Here is a 26,156-nt window from a genome sequence, read left to right on the forward strand (position 1 = left end):
GTAGGAATATCAGTGTGTTTCCTAGCTGGAAAGAGATATATCCTATCCAGCTATCTCAGTGATGTCGTCAGCACAAGGCCAATACTAGACCTGGAGCAGGGTCCAGTTTGTTGCCATGCAGCATTGTCATCATGTTTGTTATGATCCCTAGATTGCTTAGTACTGATTTAAAAAAAAAAAAATGTACAGTCGTCTTCTTGAGAAAGTAGGACAAGGAAAGAAAATTGTGCTTCCTTGTGGCATTAATAGATCAGTGACAATGAAATTTGGTAGCAGCAGAGAGTAATAAAAGAACAAGCCTAATGTCCCTTAAAAATCATTATCTCTGATGAGGCAGTTGTATCACTTCCTGCTCCAGTGATTGACAACAGCTTTATCCAATATTCATAACCAAATTCTTTCTGGAAACTAATCTGACCTTGTTCATATGTTTCCTTGCCTTCCTCAAAAAATGCATTTGGCACTGGGAGAAAAGAAACTGCTGATATTGAATGTTTCCTTGGTTCTGCTTACTATATCGACAGGACTATATTTTTTTTGGGTTTTGCCCCTATCCTCCTCTGGCTGACATTAAGTAAATGTGTCTTATTTTAAAGAATGTAAAACTGATAATATCATGTAATATCTTATGAAGCAGGACATTTTTTCTCCCTCCAGATATCCATGCACACCATCGGAATTCAGGTTTCATCTTTTGCCTGTTTTTAGGTGTAAAATAACATGGACTAATCCTCCAGCTTTTGCCAAGAAGTAAATAATAACCTTGATGTCAGATCAGATGCCAGGTTTGTGAGGGCAGCACTGCAGTCATTGGTTGACCAGTGAAACAAGAATTCCTCGGTTTAGATTCTTGAGGGAGTATTGCTTGCAAGTCACAATTTTCACAGTGAAATTAATGCTAAAACCCACTCAAAAAAAAAAAAAAAGAAAAGAAAAGAAACCTACTCAAAAAAAGAACATTGGTGTCTTTACCCATAGTACTGTGATTATACAATATGTTATTTTCAGTGTAAAATCCCACAATCTGTCCTGCTTGTATTTTTGGAGTCTTTGATGACCAAATGTTTTGAATTGTGAAGGGTGGTTGTGGTTGGTTGGTTGAAGTTTCGCACAAAAGCACATGTGGGGTCCATGTGCAACCCTTCTAAACTTTGATATTGAAACCTATCAGTTAATGCTGGGGCACATGTGGCGTTACCACAGTATCATTGCTGAAAACATTTTGAAGAACATGCATTTAAATTAAGATACTCTAACATTGTAACTCAATGGATTAAATCCTTTCTAGAATGTACTATCGTGTCAGTTATACTGCTACTACTGCTGCTTATACAATATTGATTGTAAATCAGAAAAACTTTCGCTGTCTAATAATTAGGCTAATGAGAATTCCCACATATATTGAAGACCATTTAGCATCTTAACAACTTGGTGCTTTCTTAGTAATACCTTGCAAGATGTTGTGGTTTTGTGAGACCTCTCTCACCACCTTTGCCTTTTGGGACTTCTCCATTCTAGCAGTCCTTTAAAGATACAATTCACTGTCCTCTATTTCTAGGAACATGGTTAAATAACACAGCTTGGGAAGGAGAAAAGGGGAGAAATAATTGCTATGTCTATCAGAAGTAGGTGGACAGCCTTACACTGCTAACCTGATGAGAACGGCCTGGATTTTGGCATTGTTCACTGTGTTACAAAGTTTTCTTACAATGTGTAGAGAAAAAGTAAGAAGTCTGGAAATCTCTCCTTAGATTGCTTTTTAAAAAAAAAAAACCAAAAAACTAACTTATTACTAGAGAATTCCATCCTGGAGTGGGGGAGGGAAGAGGTTTTGGTGGTTTGAGCCCTCTTTCATGGTTTAGGATGTCAGAAGAATTATAGCCTTGTGTTACAGGCCATTGCTTTGCTAACTCTGCACTTTTGTGGTCTCATAAACACAGTAAGTAATTCTGCTTTTTGTAAAGATTCCATGTACATCCTTTCTGTGGAACATAGGTTGCCAGCTGGTTGGTCTGAGCAAGAATGAGAGTGCTCATTAACCGAGTAGGCTAAAGAAAGTACAGGAAACAAGGGAAGGCTTTTTGGAAGATTGCTTGCAAAAGAAATTAATAGCTTTGTTGGATGAGGACCTTTGTCACTCTCAGTGAAGCACAAGGCTCTCTCTAGTGACTTAAAGCTCTACAGTTAACAATTTGTGTCATATGGAGCGAGTTAAATGGAATTCCTAATCCTGCTAGAGCAAAATTTCATGAACTTTAGTGGCTCTAGAAAGGACATGTCTCCCTTAAATCTCTCGCCATATCTTAGTTTGAATCTTATCTGCTCTGACTGCAGGATTCTTTCATGTGCCTTTTGTTCCTAAGGACAGAAGAAATATTAGAACTAAGTATAATATAATGTACATACATAACAAAATGGTAGCAGCAATAGGTTTTGCAATACACTGGAAGCTGACAAGATTCCTAGAATTATGAATCACAACTTACTTCAAATATGACATTGTAGAAGAGCCTTGATTATGACTTTTTCTGTTGCTGCTTTTTATTTTGTAAAAGATGCTGTGCTGTGTGTCAGTTGTGCAAAAATAGAGAACTATCCAGAAGGCCCTGCAGGCAAATGATAGTGCAATTCATAAAAGTTTTAAAGCTCATGGAAGGCAGAGGCCAATTAAAAGTTATTTTCAACAGGGATTTCAAGAGAAATGGGCAAAGAATGAAGACAGGAAGCAGGAAGGCCTTTCAACCACTCTAAAATTGGTAGAACCCACTCCGGGGCATGACCTGCAAAGAACTGTACTTGGGCTAGTTAATGAAAGGATACGCGTGCATGTATGTCTATTGAGAAAGGGTGCATGTATGTCTATTGAAAAATAAAATAGAGACACCCTGAGTTGTTTTTTGCAGCAATAGTTACTGAATTTTCCTTACAGCACCTAAGAGTCGTCTCCAGAACCGTTTACTCTTTCACCTGGCACATAAGGTATGATGATTTTTCTTCACTCATGCTTTGTTTGTTTTCTTTTCAATTGGGTAATGTGTAATTTATGCTGGCAACCTGGCAGAATAATTAAAATGTCTGTGGTGGCAGGAGAACAAACGTTTTCCACAACCACCCTACTGTATTAAAATGTGGAGGAGAAAGTAAGTGTGAAAACATGATCTCAGAATAGATGCCCTCAGCATGTATCTGAGGAAAGTCTTGCCACCCTCACTTCACCTAAGTCATACAACAGGAACGTGATGGTATTTTTGATCATGAGGAACCTGGGACTTGAATAGAATCGGAAATGTATAAGCCACTCTTTTTCTTTTTCTTTGAAGTGTACAAAGTTTTCCTGACATGCAGCTGTCTTATACTTCGCAATTTGAGCAAAATGGTTTGTATGTTATTACTGATCCTCCCAAGTCATTCAGTACCCAAGAAGTAATATTGTTTATAGCATGAAATTTACTTTACTTTAATTTCAACAACAATTAAATGCATATTTCACTTGCTACACATAGCTATCTTCCCTTAAATTTGGGTTCGTACCATCCTGTGTTATACTTAAAAAGTATTGTGCTAATGAAGAGACTGAGTTTTGGGTGAAAGAAAGTATAAATCCTGAATGTTAGCTTTGATGTCAGATTCTCTTTACTTAAATCTCTGTTAAGTTTAAGAGAGAAATCTTAAAACATTTTTGTAGTGGCACCGGCACTTACAGATGTCTGTGATAAAGAGAAGTTGGGTAATTCCTAGTTCATGTAGTTAGTCTTTGGAAATAAAGGGTTTTACGAAACTATGAAGCCCATTGCTTCTGTTCTGTTAAGCAACTTCTCTTGCCTTTGTACTGGAGTATCATTTTGTGACTGGCTCAAAGAAGGAGGAAAAGGATTTGAAGAAAACTGAGCAGATAGATGAAAAACAAATACGTAAGATAGAATTTGTGTGTAAGAAAAATCCATAATTACTATTGAATCAGCAGAACCAGCCAAGGGAAGCATTGGAATAAGTGATTTGAGTAGACTGATTAGGTGAATAGCCTCAACTTCCTATTGCAATACAAATATAACAGGTATGTTTAACTCTGATCCTTGTTTTTATCCTTGTGTGTGTGTTACGTGCTATACAGCAATGCTTTTAAAAATAGTTAAACAAACTGGAATTTTAAGGGGCTGATGAAAGAGAATTTTTTAGTGCCGTAAAGAAGTCTTGTGAAAATTAGTGCTTGTGTGTTGGCAAGTCTTGCATTTTTCTGCTATCCAAGGGAAATAAGATTTGGATCTACAAACAGCAAAATTTCTGCTGGCTCAAATAAAAACAGTCAGATCTTGTGTTGCAAAATTCTGTTTGTGAAATAATTAATTCAGCTCTTCCCCTCTTATCCATCAAGGCATGTGACATGTAATTATGTCTAAATCACACCTTGAAGGAAAATGTGTACTTAGTTTTAGCCTCACATTTGTCTAGTTTCAACTGGTCTGCCTCTTTAATGTTTGGCTTTCTCCACTGGTCAAATTAACTTTAAAGTAACAGAGTTTTTCCAGATGTTTGGTATGAATCACCTGCTGTTTGCCAGCAAGGACAAAACTAATCCAGCTAATTAAAACATTTTTCTTGCTGAACTCTTCTGAGAATGTGTCACACTCTTTTTAGTTCAGTGATGAGAAGAAACTGATGAGCTCTCACCAGAATCTGCAAGACATTACAGAAGATCAGCTTAGCTTGGCGTCTATCCACTACATGCGGTCCCACTACCAAGAAGCTATTGATATCTACAAACGCATTCTTCTTGATAATCGGTGGGCATCTCTACTCTAAACCTTATTGCAGTGTCTCTGATACTGTTGGTATTTGAATTCCATTTCGTTGCTTGGTTTCTGAAAGTACGAATTTTTCCCAATTACTATGTCCCTTTCTCACTGCAAAATGTACACAAATTGCAGCCCCCTCAATTTTGTTCATTGCAAATCATTATTGAAAAATGCATATTTAAAAAGAAGTCTGCTGTCTGTTGCTTTCTTTTAGTGATATTTTCTTGTAATTCATTCTGAGATCCTTTTTTATTTTGCTGCTTATTTCTTCTGAAATGATATATGGTTATGTACCTGCCTTGTCTTTTCCCCCCCCACACCTCTGATGGCCAGTCCGGTGACCCTTGCTTGTGATTATTGACTTCTCCTTCACCTCTTAGTCTTTCTAAGAAGGGTTCAATTTTTAGTTTTTATGTAGAGAGTTCTTTGCATTCCTTTAAGTCTGAAATTCTTTCCGTTTCTATTTATCCTGCTATGACACTTGTTGGTGGGGGGGGTTATCATTTTCTGCAAGTTCTTAGTTCAGAATTTAACAAGGAACAAATTGAATTCTTAAGTGGCTGGAAGTATTGTTTACTAAAATAGAAACTGCTGTCCCAGAATACATAGCTATCTTTTGGAAGTATCTCCTTTTGGATGTTTCAGAGAAAGCTGAGAGTCCATCATAATATATATAAGTATGTCATGTAAGGCTTGGGGAAAAGATTTTAACTTCCAAGTCCTGTAGAAGCAATCACTCAAAGCTAAATAAGTAACCTTCATAACAATTATCCTTTTACTTACTGTTACCACAAATGTCTGTCTTATTTCTGTCTGTAGTTCTTCTGGCTTAATAGCCTGTAATGGCAAGGATTTTTTGAAATAATTGTACTTGGTATAAGATAATAAGATCGATTTAAAATATTTTCAAAGTTTTATGTGCATATTAAATGCCTTTGCATGTATTGCATAGAAAATCCTATTCTGCCAGGCTGAGTACAGTGCTCATGTTCTGTGCATTTCCTTAGTGTGAAGTTGCCACCATTTCCCAGATTTGCAAACCAACAATTTTGTAGGTAATTCTTTAAAGCTGCAGTAGCTGCCATTGAAAAAACAAATGTGAGTCTGGATCTGTGCGATCTTATCTAATAAACTAGAGCTCTAAAGATACCTAATAAGCATTTCTCAGAAACCCCGTTTTGATGTGCTTGTAAAAGATGTATAGACATGTGAGAGCTTTATCACTGATTTTAATGTTCTGTAGTATAACTATCTGGTGGGATTTAAATGTTCTCTTTAATCCTCTTTCCTGCAGGGAGTACCTGGCTCTGAATGTATATGTGGCCCTGTGCTATTACAAACTGGATTACTATGATGTATCCCAGGAAGTGCTAGCTGTTTATCTTCAGCAAGTTCCTGACAGTACCATTGCTCTCAACCTTAAGGCTTGTAACCATTTCCGACTTTACAATGGGAAGGCTGCTGAGGTATCTCTTGGACAGCCCTTCAGTTCACCTTTATTTTAGTTTAAGATTCCATACAGGTTTCTTTTTCCTTGTTATCTGTCTTAATCAGTAATGTTGATAATGGCCTTTATCTTGTCATTGTGTCCTTCTCTTAGGAATGTCACCCATTTCAATTTCCCTAGTATTAAGCCATCTGTCCACATGTGTGCACGGTGGTCTTACAGTTTTCCCAGTCACTTTCCAAATCGTCTATATGTATTATCCAATTGCTAAAATCATCACATAGAAGTAGGAAGGCAAAAATCTTCCAGTGACCCAACACTGGAAGATGGAGATGTCTTTCTATCAGCTTTGGGGCTCATCCAAAGCTCCATTTATGCTTGTGTGCTTTTTTTGTTTTCGTTAAAATTTTGGAATGTATGTAATTCCAGGCAGAACTCAAGAACTTGACGGACAGTGCCTCATCGTCTTTTGAGTTTGGCAAGGAGCTCATTAAGCACAATCTGGTGAGTAATGTATTTCTCAGATTTAATATGAACTTCACTCATTTGTAGAGCTTTTCTTGATGATTCATAAAATGGAATATTTTGGGAATTGCAGACCCAATTGAATCTCTGCTGCCATATCAGTCCCATTCCAGAAATCCTATCTGTATAATGAATGCCCCATCAAGTGTATTTTTTCCCCTGGAATTTTTCCCTGTCAGTTTGAGACTGTGTCAAGAAAATAATAATGCTGTTGCTTTTACCCCTGAAGGCATATTAAAGTAATTTATGTCCTGTAAGAATACCTTTGCAAGATATTTTGTGGAGCCCAGTCAATAAGGACACTGTAGAAACAAGTCAGAATGCATGACCCTGAACTCTTATTTAGAACATTTAGACAACAATGTCAGTGGAATTAAGATAACTCGGGAAAATGGTCTTCATCCAAAAAGTACCAAACAAGGAGTTCATAGGGAAAAAGATGCTGATAAAAGCCAAAATACTTGTGTGTTCTGCAGTAAAAGAGTCAGTAATCACCTGTTAATTTTCCCTGCAGTGGTGTTATTTCTTTGCTGAACCAGCAGTAACAGTAGATTGCTCTTATTTAATGATGGGCAGTTGCTTGCTTTGTCATTTTTCAAGAGCAATCACAACAAGCTAACACTTTTTTCCCCAAGAGTTAAAACTGCTTTCAACCAGGCTTCTCTAAATTAACATTCTTTATTTTGAATGTTGGTCTTTTGCCAGTGGTTTATTGAATAAGTATATTAGATTTTGTTGGAGGAACTGTCATGGGAAGCAGTATAAAGAATCGACTGCTCCTGATCATTTTAGGTTCCTGTGGCATTCTAAATAAAATGTAGAGTTGTTAGCCTATTTTTTTTCATATGAAAACATCACAAGCAAGTTGTAATTCTCTGTATGTGTTCCCCTCACTCTTGTCTCAGACCATATTATTCTTTAAAATCTTTGATATATAATGTATCGCTGCTTTAAGCTGCTAAAAGCTGAAATAAGTTAATCTTTACTGATGGATTAAATACTTTATATTCTTCAGAATCAAGATTGTCACACATTGTAATTCTATAGTTATATAAAAGCAGCAATTATGCTAATCCCAGTACCACTGACCTTTTCCTACTGTTAGAATAGGAATTTAAGGATGAATTTCCTTGAATTAAGAGATCATAGACAAGATTTTGATATGCAGTTATCAATATGCTGCTTTTCTTTGCAGGTAGTGTTCCGAGGAGGAGAAGGGGCTTTGCAGGTCCTGCCTCCTCTGGTTGATGTTATTCCTGAGGCAAGACTGAATCTTGTGATTTACTATCTCCGGCAAGGTAACTACACCTTCCTCTGGCTTTTTCATAGCTTCAGGGATGACATTCATTCATCTGACCTCAACTGACTATTCCATGAAATGCTTTTTTTTCTTTGCAGTAAAATGTAATTTATTTCATTTTCTGTTCCTCTGGAAAATAGTGATGTAAGAGTTCCCATGGCTTGCAGAGAAGGGCTTTAATTGTGTGCAGTCAAATAAATCTACTTTAGCAGAGTATTGGAGGTTCTTGGGTTGTGGGAGATGGCTTTGGGGATGGTGGTATTTATATGTTTATAGTGAGAGGACCTCTCCTCTGCCTGAATATGTGAGAATGCTAGGCCTATGTCCTATGTAAATACAGCACAAACATATTATGAGCCAAAGTGACTGTGAACAAGGCTACCGTTTGTGAACAATACATTTCATTCCAAATCTACTTTACAACTCTTAAAGTATTCAGGTAGGTAGCCAGAATCAGTTGGAAAGGATTTTCTACTGTTTCTCTCCTTAGTTGTCTCCTTTGAATTTTATCTGAGTTTAGTTTCAGAGCCATTCCTATGCTCCCATTGTGTTCCTTTATTCAACAGTGGGTTGACTGGCTGAGTGTTGAGTTAACTGCAGTCATCTAATATAAGGTGGTGTGATGATTGCTTTTCCATCCACTGCTTCATTATAAGCCTTGTATTTTGTCACTTTTTAAAGGTGACAAAATAGGTTTAGATGACCAGAGCATCTGAAAGCAGAATAATGTCTTTTTTTACTTTTTAAATAAATGAAGTCCATGCTTGCGATATTTTTTTTTTCCAAAATATTGCAAAATTACCAGGAAAAAAAGGAGATATATTCTGCTGGCAGAAGTAAGTCACACCAACTTTATATTCTCTGCATCCCAATAAATTCATCAGAGAATCTGAGCATATGTAAACATAGTACATTGAAAAGCTCTGTGAGCTTTTTATAATGAGGTTGACTTGGACTTTCAGATACTGATTCTGAGTAACATTTTTATGATTTGTAATCAGCAAGGTTGGTGAGATTTAACCTTTGTAGTTGGAATAAGTTCTCTTTGGTGCTCAGTTGTATCCAGGACTGCTTCTTTTGTCTGCGTGTGCAATTGAAACACTGCCTCATCGTTTCAGTTCAACTTGGACTGTGACAAATTTTAGAATATCCCATTATTGATGACTATTAGTGGTTATAGAAATTTTTATTGTGGCTAATACTGTGCAATAAAATCTCACTAATCTGACTTTGCTAATCTGCAAACATCACAGTCTTCACAAAATATGGCAATTCTATCCCTATTTTGTTTTATTTGATACTAAAGAATGACAATAAGGTTATTTAAATTTCATATGAGGTTATTTAAATTTCATCATGGTTGTAAATTAGGTATACATTCTCAAGTAAATTCAAATGGTCACAATTGTATATTATCAAAAGTACATTATCACCTGCCTTATATTGTATAAATTTATAGAGTTCTAGGTAAATAACAGAATCACATTATTGGTGAGAAGGCACCTCTGGAGATCTCTGGCACAACATTTTATTCAAGGCAAGTCCAAGATCAGGTTGCTTAGAGCCTTGTCCAAATATGCATCTAGTCAGAACTTCCTCTGTCCCACCTTGTGTCCGCTGCTTTTCATCTCACCCTGTGGAATCCGTCTCCATCTTCTCTGTATCCTCCCATTAGTTCGTTGTAGACAGTGATAAGATCTCCCTTGAGCCTTCTCCTCTGACAGCTAAGAAAATGCAGTTCTCTCAATCTCTCCTCAGCCCCCTACCTGCCTTGGGAGCCCTCGGGTGCGCTCACTCCAGTATTTCAATGTCTGTCTTGATCGAGGGATCCCAAAATTGGACACAGTACTCCAGGTGCAATCTCACAAGTGCCAAATAGAGAAGAATCCTTTCACTTGCCCTATGGCTACATTCTGCTAATATGATCCAGTGTGCAGTTGGCCTCCTTTGCTGCAAGGGTGCACTGTCTGTCAGGACCCCCAGGCTGCCTTTTAGCCAGTCAGCCCCCTGCCTGTCTTGTTGCTTAGGACTGTTTCAAACCAAGCAAGATGCAGGACTTGCATTTTGCCTCCATTGAACTGAATGAGATTTCTTTCAGCCCGTTTTTTTCAGCCTGTTGAGCTGCTTCTCAATAGCTGGGAGCTTTCTCCCCAATCTTTTATCATCTGCGAACTTGCTGAGAGTACTCTATCCTATCATCTGGGTCATTAATAAAAGACATTCAACAGTATCAGTCCCTGGAGGATTCAATTAGTAATGAGCCACCAGTTGGATTTTGTACAACCGATCACTGTTCTTTGGTAGTCCAGCCAGTTTTACATCCCCTTATGTTACTTAGCCAGTCCCATCTCTCAAGTTTGGCTATGACAAAGATATAAGAGACCATGTCAAAGACCTTGCTAAAGTCAAGGTATACAGCATCCGCTACTATCCCCTTATCCATACAACCAGTCATCCATTGGGTTAGCCAGTACACTTTGGCATTGGTAAATCTATGCCTGCTGTTCCCAGCCACCTTTCTGTCAGTGTTATTGTTGTCAATATCACTACAGGTAATATTGGTATTATTACCAATTACCTTGCCCAATAATATTGTTAATAATAATGTATGTTTCAAATTTAGTTCTACTTACACAGAGGCAAAGTAACTTAAAAATCAGTCTTGTTTACTCATTTGCTGTCAACCTTGCAGTAATTTTCATTAGTTAGGTTCTGTTCTTCACTGTGGTATACAAATGACTTGCATAATGACAAAGGAGGCCAAGGGGAATTAGGTTTAAAACCTCTTTCCTGGTTAGGCTAAGTTTCCATTTTAAAGTCTTGCTAGTGTAGCAGCATCAGTTAAGAATGTGAGAAATCATTACTTCTAATGACAACAGCTGTCTCTCCAAAACTTACAAGGTCTCCGATAAAGGAAAGGTAGGCTTGTGTTAAGACATGCTCTGAACTGGAGTAACTGAAGCACAAACATGCATCCCATTTTTTTCAACTCTTTAAGGTAGTGACTTTTAACAGGGTTGGGGCCAGGTATCCAGTTGTAATCTGCTCCAGTGAGATTTGCTAGAGGCCTCTGTGGAGTCTGAAGAGCATAGTTCTTTGTTGATGGTCTACGCTGATGAAAACAAGGACTGCTGTCATCTCTTTTTTTGTTGTTGGTGGTGGTGAGCTGAGCTAGCCAAATATAACAAAAAAACTATTTCTATTAAAAAAAAAAAAGTGATGACTTTTGGCTAGTCTAGTACCTTGCGCTGGCTTACTACATGACTGCTTAAGGGAATGGGTAGGAAAGCAGAGGTGTTGGATGGGAGCCTGGCAGCTCTAATATATATTGCCTTAAATCACCCTGGAGTACTGTCCATACAGTGTATGGATGGTATGTACTAGCAAAAAAAGTTTTGTTCGATAAGGCTTGTTCTTATGGGCAGCTGGTATAATGCTGTATTAACAAAATTTTGCCAGTAAAAAGGGCATCTTCACTAGGTTGGTTTATGAAGCCGACTGTAGTGCCAACATCTTTTTTTGATTTAGATGAATTTTAGGATCTTTTCAGTTTACTTATTTCTTAGATAGGAAGGAAGTTGTTTATTGACTTCAAACTTTACATTTAAACTTCTATACCAGTAGTGCTTTTTGTTTGTTAGAATTAGGGTCAGCTAAGAGCTGCTGGATTGATTTTGAAATATTGATAAGGAAAAGATGAAGTTTCCCTTCAGAATCATGTTACCCTATCCTCCTTGAGCGGTAAATAAATATGAGAAAAGAAAAGACAGAAAGATGATGGATTTATTATCTTGACCTTGTACTGCTGAGAAGGCAGCCACTGGATTATGAACAAGGAGGCCAAGTCATCTCTACTAGGAAAACTGTAGTAATAAAGAAGCTATTACTCACTCCATGTTTGTTATTTGAGTTCTAGAAAACCATCACCATTGTGATATAAATTCACAATGATTTATAGTTACCTTTCTCCTCCTGTCTGAATGCTTTATTTCTTAGTCTATGACTATTGGGGAATGTTGTAGAGGATGAGTGACTTGTTCTAATACAATGTGCTATGGGTTGTCATGCATTCTAACGTATGGTATTTCAGATGATGTGCAGGAGGCTTATAACCTGATTAAGGACCTGGAACCTACAGCTCCACAGGTAATTGCAAACTGATGTCATGGTCCATAAAGATGGAGGTTATAAATTGTTAGGAAATCTGCCACATACAAAACTGGTATCCTGAGGACAGCTTGCCCCATTCTCACTTGTAAAACTCTTGTTTTCCATGTTTTTATCAACAATAGTTAATGTGCATGCATGAAGTATTACATATGAGCATATATGAGCACTTAGCATGTTTATTGCCGTACCACCTGGAGTCAATAAGAATACACCTCTATTGCGTGCAGACTTGATTCTAGTGAGCTGACCGTTAGTGCATAGATAAAAGCCCTCTTCCAACTACAGCTGCTTGTCACTTCTGCCCGGGTGATGGTTACCATCCCGCAGATCTACTAGCTCAGATGCTCATGTGGTTTGTCCTGAAGCCATTTCAATAAAAATGAGCTAGATTAGATTAAACAGTTTAAATAATAGGTCTTTTCTAATTCCATCTCACTTTGGCTGCAGCGAGTGAAAACTGCAGTGTCCCTTGGCTGCTACTGTAATTTTCTTTTGTGGCTGTTCCAACATCTTTAGTCTCTGATTTATTCCTCTTCGCAGTTTATTTTCCAAAGGTCACATAGCTGGGCATGAAAGGGACCTTTCATGAGTCTGTGTGAGGATTAGATGGAGGGAGGGAAAAGGAAAACCTCGAGAACACAGATCTGGTGATTCTGTACTGAGGGGTGTCTTCTGCTGTTGCTTTTCACTTCTCCTTGCATTTTTCAGTACAGCAAGACTTACTTGAACAGTTTTCTGCAGCTATTGGTCCTTTAGCCTCCGTTTTCCCCGTATACATGCCTAATATAAATAACATGATACCATTCTTGATCACATTTTGAAATGAAAATCTTTTGTGCTTTTTTTCCATTTTCTCACTCACACTTGGAAGGAACTCCTCGCTAAGAGTTGCAAAACTAATTGTATATCCTCCTTCAGTTCTCAAATTTCTTCTTTGTCATGACATCTATAGGATAATAATTTGGCATCTGTAAGAGGGTTGGTGTGCTAAAATGATTACTTAGCGTGCTGGCTAGTACTCTCAGATTGTTTCCTGCACTCCATTGTTGGTCTGTGTACATGTCTCTTTCTCTTTTTCCATGTTTACATTTGTAACAGGGCTGTCCAGGTTTATCAGGAGTACCTACTAAAACAGGTTTAGAGCCATAACTCTTAATTGTAAGACAAATGAGTAAGACAAATGAGTCTGTTACATACTGAGAAAATCTTGCATGGAGAAGAATTAAACTACAGTGATATCTCATAGTAGAGATTACAGGATACTCTACTCCTATTCCTAATTTCAGTAGAGCAACATGACCACAGAGCACAAACCTCTTGACATTTTTGCCCTGATGAGAAACGCTATGCATTTTGGAACAAGGATGGTAGTGGTTATGGTTAACCAATGTGCATACTTGAAGTGGGATCTGTGCATTAATATAACAATATTGCACTTGATTATTGGTCATATGATGGTGAAGAGGGCATGATAATATGTTATGGTGTTCCTTCTGGTGCATCGTCTTTGAGCGTAAGACTTATCAGAAAACACACCACTCCTTTGCATCCCACATATTTAACAGAAGTAATTAGCTAGCAAGTAGAATGGATTTGGGTGGGGTAACTTTGTACTACTGTGCTGAAGCACTATCATAGTAACCAGCTACCTATTAAACTGAGTTGAGATAGGGTTGAATTTAGGAAGAAAATAATGTGCACGTAGGCTCTTACGTGTCTCCTGAAATCTTCACGTTGTCTTCTCCGATCCTTTTTACTTTTTTTTTTCAGGAGTACATCCTCAAAGGAGTGGTAAATGCAGCACTTGGACAAGAAATGGGCTCGGTGAGTGAAGCTCATGAGGTTCTCCAGCTTCTCCAGATCTGTTCACATTCTTCTCCAGTAGAATGTGAACAGATCTGTAGGGACTGGAATGGAGTGAAAGAGGCAGTCATTTCTCATTTAAACTGCAGGATCTTTGAGTCTCTTAATCTTCTTCTGTACAGTACTCAGTCCAGAATGAGTGTGATGAAAATCTCTGTTGCTAGTCCCGACGATAAATCAAGCTGAATTTGGCTTCTCTGTCCTGTTTCCAAAAAACCTGTTTGCTTTCTACAATGTTCTTGTGTATCTAGGCACATACAGTGGCACATTTACCTTTTCTGTTTTTACTTCAGCCTTGGTTTGTCTGTTAGTTGCTCCCCATCTGTTCCTCAGAGCATATTTTCACTGTGTATTGTAACATCGACTCTGGAACTCATGTTGGATTTTTTCTTTTTTTTTTCCCCCCAGAGAGATCATCTGAAAATTGCTCAGCAGTTCTTCCAGTTGGTGGGTGAATCAGCCAGCGAATGTGGTATGTTTGAAATGTTCTTTCTCGATTATGTAATCCTTCTTACAATATCCAAATATATACCATCGTATCTTCGTCTAACTGCTGACTGTTAGCATGACTATTGCTAGGCATTTTGCTGCTATAGTATGAGTAACAGAAAGTCTAATTTATAGTCTAAAACAAATTTGCAAGTTTAAATTAGAAGCTCAATTGATTCCAAACCTTACTATATGAATTTGGCTGGAAAAGAGGCTGTACTGCAAACTGCTAGTCTTCACTGATAGGCGCTGTGGCAGCAAGGCCTTTGACTAATAATCTCTATTATAGAAACAGAAGACAACAGCGTAATTAGATGAAGTGTGTGCTGAAACCTCACAGGTACAGACACTCACAGGTGCAAATCTAGGACTGCTAATGAAAGCCTATCGAGTACGTAGAATCCTAGCATAGAGTGTGCCCTGGAACTGAGAGTGATAAAAACGTAAAGAGGAATTTGGCTACAGAGAGAAATGGAGGCTCTGGGACTAACTCCTTGGTTGAATCAAAAAACACATGAAAAAACCCAACAAAAAAAATGAATCTATTTTCAATATTTACGTCTACTTATTCAATAATAGGCCATAACAAGGCCTTGTCTTCCCTTCCTCTTGCCAAAGTAAAACCAAAAATCCCAAATCAAAAAAGCCAGTAGTTGGAACACAGAAATTCAGCCAAAATGGGGCTTCCCAGTTTCTTTTTCAGGCATTGTCAGTAAGACTATTTCTTTAGGTGGGTAACTTACGCACGTTTATGGTGCAGACAGCTCATGGTCTTCAGAGACAGAATGCTGTCTTCTGTGTCCATGGTGACTAAAGAGAAGGAGCTCAAGAGACAGAGCGGCAGCACTGATGAAACTTTCAGAAATACTGTTGAGCCGTTCTGTTCCCCTTGCAGCCCTTGTGCTGTTGAGATCGTGCAGCAGAGAACTTCACGCTAGAAGGCTGGAAGTGGTTCCATAGATGAGGCTTTCTTAACACATTCCTTTTGCATTGAGGCTATCCCTTTGGGAGTTGGGATCCTAGCTAACAGAAAGAAGCAATAGTTAGTGGGCGTATAGGTGACTGGGTTTGTGATGCCAGTAAAGTCACAGTGTGACTGATAGAATGGTGGTAGACCTCTTAATGCCCATAACAGTCATGCAGGTGTGATGAGTGATCATAGCACACAATAGATGAAAAGAATACAGAGATAGTCTGAGAAAAGATATTCTGAAAAGATGTATAGTGAAGATATAGCCCAAAACCAAAACTGAAATTGTTAGGAAACTAAGAGTCTTAATTTTACTGTGAAATATTTTTAAACCCATATGCAAAACAGGATGGAGAGGCTGAGACTTGACGTATGTTTGGGAGAGGGGGAAGGGAACAGAAATGTAGTCTGATTAGGAAGGTAGGTTAATTGAAAAAAAAATGAGCCTATGGGAAGGATTGGTTCCAGCTAAAGGTAAATGGAAACATTAGTACTGCATGCATCTTACACTCTTGGTAATTTCATGTGAAAAATGCTTTGCCATCTTTTTAAAAATTTGTGGGAGAAAACTGACATACGGAAGAGCACACAGTTCAAGGTAACTCCTCCTTTACAGGCGAAATAGTGTGAGGGGTTTTTTGTATCCTCAAATGAAGGACAGGTGGAGGTCAACAAACCATAGATAGGAAATAGAACAGGCAAACAGAGTTCAATTTAGATAGGATATAACAAAAAGCAAATACATGAACACCAAATATGTAAGTGTTTTTATACAAATATTAGATGTTTTACAGGAAGATGAATAAAGTGGAACACATGGTTTTAGAAGAGGAAGCTATAAACCTAAAATAATTTTTTTAATGTGATAGGAGGAAGATAACATGTAGGATATTGTTCCTATTTAATTTACCATGGGGTATTATTAAATAGATTATCCCAGTGGAGAAATGGTTCTAAACATTATAGAAACCTTCTCTCAAAATAAAGTAAATATCTTTTCTTTATCAGTGAGTAACATAAAATTGTTTTAAATTACGTGCTCCGACAGGAGACTCATCTTGTTGAGGCTAAATTATTCACCAGCCAGCCTGGATGGGAACAGTGACTGGCATATTAAAGAGGTTAGAGATTTTATGTAGATAGATAATTAAATAATAGTTGGAGACTTCTATTCTGCCCATATTGACCTAGTAAATGCAATGACATGGCATGATATAGAGAATGAATTTTAAATGCTAAGTTTTCATCTTTCTTAAAGAACACACAAGTGAACAGGTGACTAGACCAATACAGAGAGTACACAGAACTTGATTTGAAATTTTATGATGAAAATTCAAGTCTGTTACAGTGATCGGAGTATAATCAAATTCAAAATCCATGTGTTAGCAAATACCTCAAAAAAATTTCCACAGTACTAATTTCAAGAAGGGAAGCTACATAATAACCTTTCTCATTTCTAACAGAAAATTTTCAGTGAAGTAGCAATGAAAAGGATAAAATGCACCTGATTTGAACACTTGAAAGAACCTTTTGTTTCTTTAAAGAAAGGGCTCGTATTCATAATTAATAAGTTATAGGAGACAAATAATGACATGACTAGGTTTGCCAAGGGTACAAAATTACCCATAGTAGGAAAAATGAAAGCTTCCACAATGATGAAAGCTGTGGAAGAATATATGAGGCTGGGTAATAATATGCAAATTAAATTTAGCTTTGATAAATGCAAAGTAGTACATGGGGGGGAGGGGGAAACCTTAAACTGTATTTGCAAAATTATCAGAAAAGTTGGAGAGAATCTTAGGAATTGATGAGGAAAGAGAGAACAAAACAAAAATAATTACTGTGTCATTGTGTATAGATGTGGTTCCCTTGAATACTGTCTACAGTTCTGGTTCTTATATTTTAAAAAAATATGGTAGAACAAGAAAGGGTACAATAAAGACAGCAAGGATGATCAGAGAAAGAGGATAGCTTCTTGAACAAGGACAGATTAAATAAAGGAGGATACATGGCTTGGAAAATGATGACTGAGTTTGCTTATGTTCGCGGTACAATACATCATAAGTGACAAGGAGAAGAGGAATAGAGAAGAATTAGTTACTGTACCATCCAAAAAGCAAGGAGCAGTGACATAAATCATCACAGAAGATAATTAAAACAAACAGCACAAATTACTTTTTCACATAACACAACTTATTTGATATAGAATCTTGCAAGAAGCAGAAGTATAAAGGAGTTTGTAGAAGAAAAGTCTATTGGCTGTTTAACACAGATTTTTTCAGTGATGATTAGGAAGTCCTCAGTGCAGATTTCTGGAAGCTGGGAGAAACTTCAAAGGAAGTGGCATACATTCACCACAGCATGTATGTGAAATCAGAATACATGCTTTCTATAGCTGTATATTCTTACTCAGCAAGCTTCTGAACCAGATAGACTTTGGATCCAATATGATCATTTTTATGTTCTTATGTAACTTAGCATATTAGTCACTATGTTGTATATTTGTGGTCATTTTTGATCTGCTGCCTTTGTTTTGCTGGATTTAGAATGGAGAACAGAATTCTTGCTGTTTGTATACTTGGGCTTTTGCTAAGTAGCCAGCTGTGCTATTCAAGCATGTAAGTCATGCTTCAGCACTTCCCACTGTGCCAATCCTTGCAAGGAGCTAGTACCACTAGATTGTCTAAGATCTTTATCAAGTTACTTAGCTGCTTTGCAGATTTATAATACAAAAGTAGGTTGTGCTCGCTAAAGTGAGGAAATCCTATGCTGTGTCTTTGCTCGCAACTGGGCCTACAAGGCTCCTAATTTTCATGTGGATTACCAAAAATTAATGTATTAAAATGAAGATGTGGAATATTTTTTCAAAACAAGGTCCTGTCTTTCTGACTTGCTTTTGTTAACTGTAGCAATCCCATGACTGCATTAAGAAAAAAGCAGCAACAGACAGTTTAGGAAGAATACAGTATCATGTATTTGTAAAGTATTTGGAGTCATCAGTTAAGCCCTTTGCTATTTTTGATTAGATCGCTGACTTGGAGGTTCAAGGAACATAGAGCAAACAGAGTTAATGTGAAAATCCTTTCCCATACATGTACACTTTTCATCTCATGTTGGAAGTTACGTGCTTTAAGAGGAGTAGGGACAACCAAAACAAAACAAAACAAAAACTAGGAAGCACTTATAGTGTAGGAGTCAATATTCACCCTCTAGCAGCAATAAATAACACCCAGAACAGCAGCTTGGTTTACTGTTTCTTTTTTTTTTTTTTAAGCTTAATAAAAATTCTTAATCCCAATGACATGAAATGGAACTGGCATTACAAAGGAGGATATAACTAGATTTTTATAGTTAATTCTCATGTTCTTCTCCCAGGGTCTCAACTGGGTGGAAAATTAAACAGATCAGATTTCTGAGATAAGTTAAGGAGGAAATGGGGCAAAAAGAACATTAGTGAAAGTAAATGAACATTAACATTTCCATTAAATGCAGTGTTTCTGGTGTTTAACATAAGTCTTACAAACTACCCTAAAAACACTGCAAGCATAATGGAGAAAAGCACCCCTTTCATTTTCAGTGGTCTTCTTTTAGGACCAAGTCAGGTATATCTAGTGTTGGGTGGGAAGAATGAAACACTTCTTCTGGACCTTGTGCAATCTTTTCTTTGAGGTACTCTTAGGTCACCTTAAGTAATTTTTCAAAATGAGAACTTTTTCCTCTTCCTGCATGAGTCACATGGGATGAATTAGAACTATAAAACTCTAGTTTTCCTGTCACTAGTAGTATTCATTGCTGAGTTGTATGAGATTTACAGATGTTTTACTTGTTTGGTTTTTTAATGAAAGCTTTCACTAAAAGTATATGGAGGGTGGTATGCTGGGATAACAAAACTTTCTGCCAAAATGTGGACATAAGAATAATACCGAAACTTAGAAACTCTCCAATCATATATGGGAAAAGAAAAGTGTGGTTCTAAAATTTTGTTTCTGTGATTAATTTTTACTGAAAATGTATTCTCAGTTTTAAGTCTTCCTTGCATGTTTATTTGCCTTTTTTTTAAATTTTGTTTAAAATAAATAGCTATGAATTTATGAACTTGAAAAATTGAATGTGAGAGAAAAGGAGCCCTTTTGAGATACCTGCATTCTCATTACAACAAAAAAAAGAGTGGGGGAACACTGAGAATTGACCTGTCAAGGCATATATGTGTCATGATAACTATGCCTGCATATAAAAAAGGACAGATAAATATACAGGACAGTTTCTGCTCCCAAGTGAACGCTTCATAAATAACCAAATAACTTTCTTAAGTTGGAGAACTGAATGATGTGGTTCAGACATAGATACGGATGGATTGTCTCTATATGGAAATGACAGGACTTCCAAGCTCAGTATCTCCCAGTGCTAAAAGATAAAAAATGAGAATATTCTGCTTTCCTTTGAAATACATTTTGAGATCTTATATAGTGCTTTCCAGGAATAATTACTACCCTACATTTTTAAAGGAGAATATACAATTTTCCAGTGGAATGCTATATTTTGTGCTGTGGTATGGAGTCAAAATATTGGTCTTCAGATAAATGAAATATCATAGAATCGTTTAGGTTGGAAAAGACCTTTAAGATCATCAGATCCAACCATTAACCTAGCACTGCCAAGTCCACTATTAAACCATGTCCCTAAGCACCACATCTACACACCTTTTAAATACCTCCAGGGATGGTCACTCCACCACTTCCCTGGGCAGCCTGTTCCAATGCTTGACAACCCTTTCGGTGAAGAAATTTTTCCTGATATCCGATCTAAACCTCCCCTGGCGCAACTTGAAGCCGTTTCCTCTTGTCCTATCACTTGTTACTTGGGAAAAGAGACGGACACCCACCTTGCTACAACCTCCTTCCAGGTAGTTGTAGAGAGCGATAAGGTCTCCCCTCAGCCTCCTTTTCTCCAGGCTAAACAACCCCAGTTCCTTAGCCGCACCTTCTAAAGTTTGTGCTCTAGACCCTTCATCAGCTTCGTTACCCTTCTTTGCACCCGCTCCAGCACCTCAATGTCTTTCTTGTAGTGAAGGGCCCAAAACTGAGCACAGTAGTCAAGGTGCGGCCTCACCAGTGATGAGTATAGGGGGACAATCACTTCCCTAGTCCTGCTGGCCACACTATTTCTGATACAAACAGGATGCTATTGGCCTTGTTGGCCACACTGCCGGCTCATATTCAGCCACCTGTTAACCAATACCCTCAGGTCCTTTTCTGTTGGGCAGCTTTCCAGCCACTCTTCCCCAAGCCTGTAGCGTTGCATGGGGTTGTTGTGACCCAAGTGCAGGACCCAACGCTTGGCCTTGTTGAACCTCATACAATTGGCCTCAGCCCATTGATCCAGCCTGTCCAGATCCCTCTGTAGAGCCTTCCTTCCCTCAAGCAGATCAACACTCCCACCCAACTTGGTGTCATCTGCAAACTCGAGGTGCACTCAATCCCCTCGTTCAGACCATTGATAAAGATATTAAACAGAACTGGCCCCAATACTGAGTCCTGGGGAACACCACTTGTGACTTGCCACCAGCTGGATTTAACTCCATTCACCACAACTCTTTGGGCCTGGCCATCCAGCCGGATTTTTACCCAGTGAAGAGTGCGCCCATCCAAGCCATGAGCAGCCAGTTTCTCTAGAATGCTCTGAGAAACGGTGTCAAAAGCTTTACTAGAGTCTAGATAGACAACATCCACAGCCTTTCCCTCATCCACTATTTCTATATACAGAAAAGATATTTTAATTTTCTAGTGTGGATGGATTGATAGTAACTAACCTACAGGAGCAGATTACTTCAGGGCTGTTGGTAGCCTTAGGTCTTATCTCCTGTCATCTCACCAAACTGCACAGCGCAACATGCTTTCTAATGATCATTTGACATAGTGAAATAGTGATTTGACATCACTTGGGTTTATGCCTTCCCAGCTGCTACTTGGGTTCATCCATCTCTGACCAACTTCTCCTGGTTGGGTCTAACAAAAATTAGTCCTAGTAAGCTTACTTCCGAATCTCTAAAAAGCTAAATAGTTTTTCAGTAACATAGCTAGCAATTTCAGAGTAGATGACAGTATAGTATGACGGCAGCAAAGTTTACTGACGCTCATTTGAACTGATATGCCTAACTTATTTATGGCTTTACGACTTGTGGGCAATGTGGTAATTCCAAGTGCATGAACATTAATTTTCATATTGTATTTCATCACTGCATATTTTTCCTGTGCATGTATTAATTTTTTTTATATAACAATATTTTCAGTGTCTCAAGTTTACTCTTTTACTGGAACTAAAATTAAAATATGTAGAGCTTCTTTGTCCAGGATAACTGAAAAGCATAATTTAAAAAAAAAAAAAAGGCTAATGAAGTTGGAATAATAAACTCAGGCTTTGTATCAAGTGTCATTTCCTAAGAGTAAGAATAATTCACGGTAAAATTATGCTACATAAATTGTCTCATGGAAAAGGCGTGTTACTTAAACAATTTGTCTCTGTAGAATTTGCTGTTGAATAGAGTCTTGCAATAGTTATTGTATGCTGTAGAGAAAGTTGACAAGATGGTCTAATAGTTTTTCTAACTTCTAGTAAGGTCCTTTGCCTTGAAAAGGCAAGTTACACTATTTTTAGAACTTAGCTGCTTTCATAGTTGCCAGCAGTGATTTCCATTACCATGTGATTTTTAAATTCTACAAATCTGCATTTCTCTTTTGAATTTTAGATACCATTCCAGGGAGACAGTGCATGTCCTCCTGCTTCTTTCTTCTCAGACAGTTTGGTAATGTCCTGATTTACCTCAACTCAATCAAGGTTGGTATTATTATTTAGTATTGGTAGTACTCTAATGCATGGAATCACTACTTATGGAATTAGACTGTACTGTGTGAGACACTATGTAAACATTAAAAGATACAGAAACACAACAGTAACAACAAAATACAGGAACAACAGTGGGACTTAAGTGGTCATACAGCAAATGGATCAAAATGTAAGGAAGCAGTTTAGATAGCATTGTGCAGCATGGTGGTCTTCTCACACTTGCAATTTAACCATTATCAGGCTTTCTGGTGGCATCATAAAAGACAAGGAAGATAACTGAAGGAAGACAATGAAAAAATTTGTGGATATTTATGGGGTGGATAGCATGGAGAAAAAACCATGGTGTTTTTTTAAGTGATGGAGTGATGAGTGATGTCACTGATATTGTCACTGGTTAATAATTGGGGACAACGTTTTAATGAACAACAATGTGTAAGGAAGATAGGACATGAAGGACCCTGAAAGTAATAAAGCTTGTATTTTATAGGGAAAGCAGTCACTGAAGGGCTGAGATAAGGCAGTACTACCAAAGCAGTAAGCTAAAAATATTATTTTTGCAGAAGTAATCTGAGTGGTACCCTGCAGGCAATGTTGCATTTTTCAAAGTAAGAGGAGATTGCTGTTATCATAAAGCAGCATTATCAGATCACCAGTATTCAATGGATAAAATGGGTATAACTTACAGATATTCAGTTATAAATCAGATGTGAGGAAAAAGAGAGAGTGCAATTATAGGGTTAAGTGATTGCAGTCTTGTTCTACTGACTTGAAACTAGAGTTGGAAGAACTCTATATTTGGTGAGAAGAGGGATTAGAATCTTAAAAAAAAAAATGGCTAGGGAGATGTATGAGATGAGGACAATTCCAATGTTCTAAGGAGGGTGAGACCTAAAGAAAAATACGTGGCTGTAATGGTGCCAAAAGCAGCTGAGAAGTGAAGAATGAAGGTGTAGTGTTTTTAAACTTTGTCTGAAAAGAGGTCATTGAAGAAATCCCAAGTGGCTGTAGCCACTGGAATGGTTCTACCATAGTGGAATGGAGAGACACCCCACCACCACCACCACCCCAAATTGGAGTGTGTGTATAATTGGAAAAAAGGAGAGCTGGAAACCAACAGTGAGATTTGTTTTGCATAACTTGAGCCACCTAAAAGTCAGATTTCTAGTTATAACTGATCATCTGGTCTCAGTCTATAGCCAATGGGGGCAGATGGTAATTTCCAGAGGAGAATTCATCCTGTGTATTTCTTACACTTAGAATGGAATGAGTCACCCCATAGAAATACCCAGCTCTTTCCATTTACTTTAAAAAGTTCTTAAACAATTAGTTCTAACCTGAAAAGGTTAAAGTTAAATGGGATTACTCACCACCTCCAATGTATATGGGAAAGCTTATGTCCTGGTTTCGGCTGGAATAGAGTTAATTTTCTTTCTAGTAGCTGGTATAGTGCTGTGTTTTGGATTTAGGATGAGAATAATGTTGATAACACACTGATGCTTTAGTTACTGCTGAGCAGTCCTTACACAGAGTCAAGACCTTTTCCTGCTTCTCACCCCACCCCACCAGCGAGTAGGCTGGGGGTGCACAAGAAGTTGGGCGGGGACACAGCTGGGACAGCTGACCCCAACTGACCAAAGGGATATTCCATGCCATATAACGTCATGCTCAGTGTATAAACTAGGGGAAAAGCTGGCCAGTGGTCCGCTGCTCAGGAACTGGCTGGGCATTGGTCAGCAGTTGGTGAGCAATTGCATTGTGCGTCGCTTGTTTTGTATATTCTTTTATCATTATTATTGTTGTCCCTTTGTTTTCTCTCTTATTAAATTGTCTTTACACAACCCACAAGTTTTACTTTTTTTTTTTTTTTTTAAATTCTCTCCCCCATCCCACCGAGGGGGAGTGAGCGAGCGGCTGTGTGGTGTTTAGCTGCCTGCCGGGTTAAACCACAACAGCTTAGAAATGAGAGAGAGAGAGAAGGGGAGCGTCTGGGGAGGCAAATGAAATCATCACTAATATTGGAAAGTAAGGCATTGCTAGCGTTTGTAAAGGAAAGAGCCATAAGTGAACAAGACATTAAACAGAAATTAAGAGGGTGAAAGTGGGCAATAGAGTGATCAGAGGATAGATCAGAGTCATGAGGCAAGAGAAGTGCTACAGGGAGGGGATTAAGTGAGACAATTCTGCATCTGTGAGGATATAAAGGAAAATGTAGTAGGAAGGATTGGAAAGAAAATCCAAAGGGAAAAGGAAGAGCACAGAATACTTGGTGTTATTTTGTAAGATTTAAGAGCCCATGCAGAGGGAAATAGGTGAGGAATAGATCTAATGTTTAAAACTGTCAGGAGGGAGGCAGAAATAATGACAGGTACAGGTATGGAAGCCTTCTATCCTGCTATATTTATCAGCTAGGAGAAAGAGTATTCTTACCTTGTCAGATTTGGGAAAAAATATTTTACTATGTGTGCATAGGGGAGGGGGAGGGTTATTTCATGTTTGGATGTTTTGTTTTGTTTTGTTTTAAAAACTTAGATGTTTTGCTGAAAGTATGTAGAACTACTGTTGCACATTATAACATATATATATGTGGATCTCAGCTTGCAAGCTGGACTTCTCCGCATATATATGCCTTTGGCATCAGTAACCATATATCTGTTTTGATTTGACCCATATTTAGGCAAAGATATTAAACTTTTTTTAAATATTCCCTGGGTTTTCACGGTTGTAATGTGACTGCATTTATAAGGACGAAACAAAATATTATGCTAAGTAAAGAAAATTCAATATAAAAAAAGATTGATGCATTTCATTGCACAGTGGTGTACTCTTATTTGAAATACTGGCCACTCCCCCCTCAACTGTGGAAGAAAAGGTGATTCAGAGAATAATCAGAAATTGAAATATTGTCTTAAGAGATTTAGAAGATAGACATTATTTGCTATAGAGGGAAGTTAAGAAAATAAAATGATACAACATGAGGATTAGAATAAACAAGGTAGATTTGAAACCTCCATTTCTATTAGGAGTGGCTGAAAACAAGATATGGCTTGCTGGAATTGCAGCAAATTCACTATGTCTTTTCTAAGAAAATGCATTTTGTCCCTCCCAAAACACAGTTGGTGTATGGAACTCATTGTCATAGTTCAAGGTAGGGTTGAGGTTGCAATTTCGGAAGGTTTTATAGATTGTATTGAGCAAGTTGCAAAATGATCAAGCTTAAGTAAAATATCTATTTGTTAAATTCTTGAAGGGAATCATAAATAGTGGTACTTTGAGACATAATGCGGTTGATAAATAGCAAGGGACAAAGTTTTCTGCCTACCACCAATTTCTTTGCATGGTCCTTTTGAAGTAGTTGGTATTCATCATTTTCTAGCTGAGACTAGCCACTGCTCAGATTTACTTAGATCATTCCCCTCCTCTTCAGGTCACAGGATGCAAATAATTCTTCCTGTACCATTTTACAAGCAAGGTTTAGGTGGCTTTACAGTCACCTTTGTGTTTCATTCACAGGAATCAACTTCAGTAGAATCTCTGCAGCTCTTTAAGTGGAGCTGTGCGCTCTGTGAAGATTGTTTGCATGATATTCTCTCGAAACACCACCTTCATCCATGATTGATTAGAACTGCTTTAGGCATGAGAATGTCTCAAAGGACACCTTATTATAATTGTATTGCCAGCTGCCCCTGAGGGTGACATTAGAACACTGAGGATCAACTGAGAAGACAAGCTAATTCAGGCTCAGCTGAGTTCTGGCTA

General features: G+C 37.8%; 1 protein-coding gene across 6 annotated transcripts in view; it reads left to right on the forward strand.

Moving 5' to 3' along the window:
* IFT56 (intraflagellar transport 56) overlaps positions 1 to 26,156 on the forward strand; it is a 56,150-nt gene that overhangs the window by 12,148 nt on the left and 17,846 nt on the right. For 5 of the 6 annotated variants that reach the window (XM_075153270.1, XM_075153281.1, XM_075153290.1 and 2 more), the window contains 9 exons: positions 2,930 to 2,979; positions 4,636 to 4,781; positions 6,088 to 6,259; positions 6,670 to 6,744; positions 7,961 to 8,063; positions 12,156 to 12,211; positions 14,006 to 14,059; positions 14,507 to 14,570; positions 22,303 to 22,391. In XM_075153270.1, the coding sequence (XP_075009371.1) occupies positions 2,930 to 2,979; positions 4,636 to 4,781; positions 6,088 to 6,259; positions 6,670 to 6,744; positions 7,961 to 8,063; positions 12,156 to 12,211; positions 14,006 to 14,059; positions 14,507 to 14,570; positions 22,303 to 22,391 (809 nt within the window). Of the gene's footprint in view, positions 1 to 2,929; positions 2,980 to 4,635; positions 4,782 to 6,087; positions 6,260 to 6,669; positions 6,745 to 7,960; positions 8,064 to 12,155; positions 12,212 to 14,005; positions 14,060 to 14,506; positions 14,571 to 22,302; positions 22,392 to 26,156 lie in introns of those variants that run through there. The other variant, XM_075153309.1, reaches the window with a different exon arrangement.

Source organism: Calonectris borealis, chromosome 1 (genome assembly GCF_964195595.1).
Source record: "Calonectris borealis chromosome 1, bCalBor7.hap1.2, whole genome shotgun sequence".
Taxonomy (NCBI): Eukaryota; Metazoa; Chordata; class Aves; order Procellariiformes; family Procellariidae; genus Calonectris; species Calonectris borealis.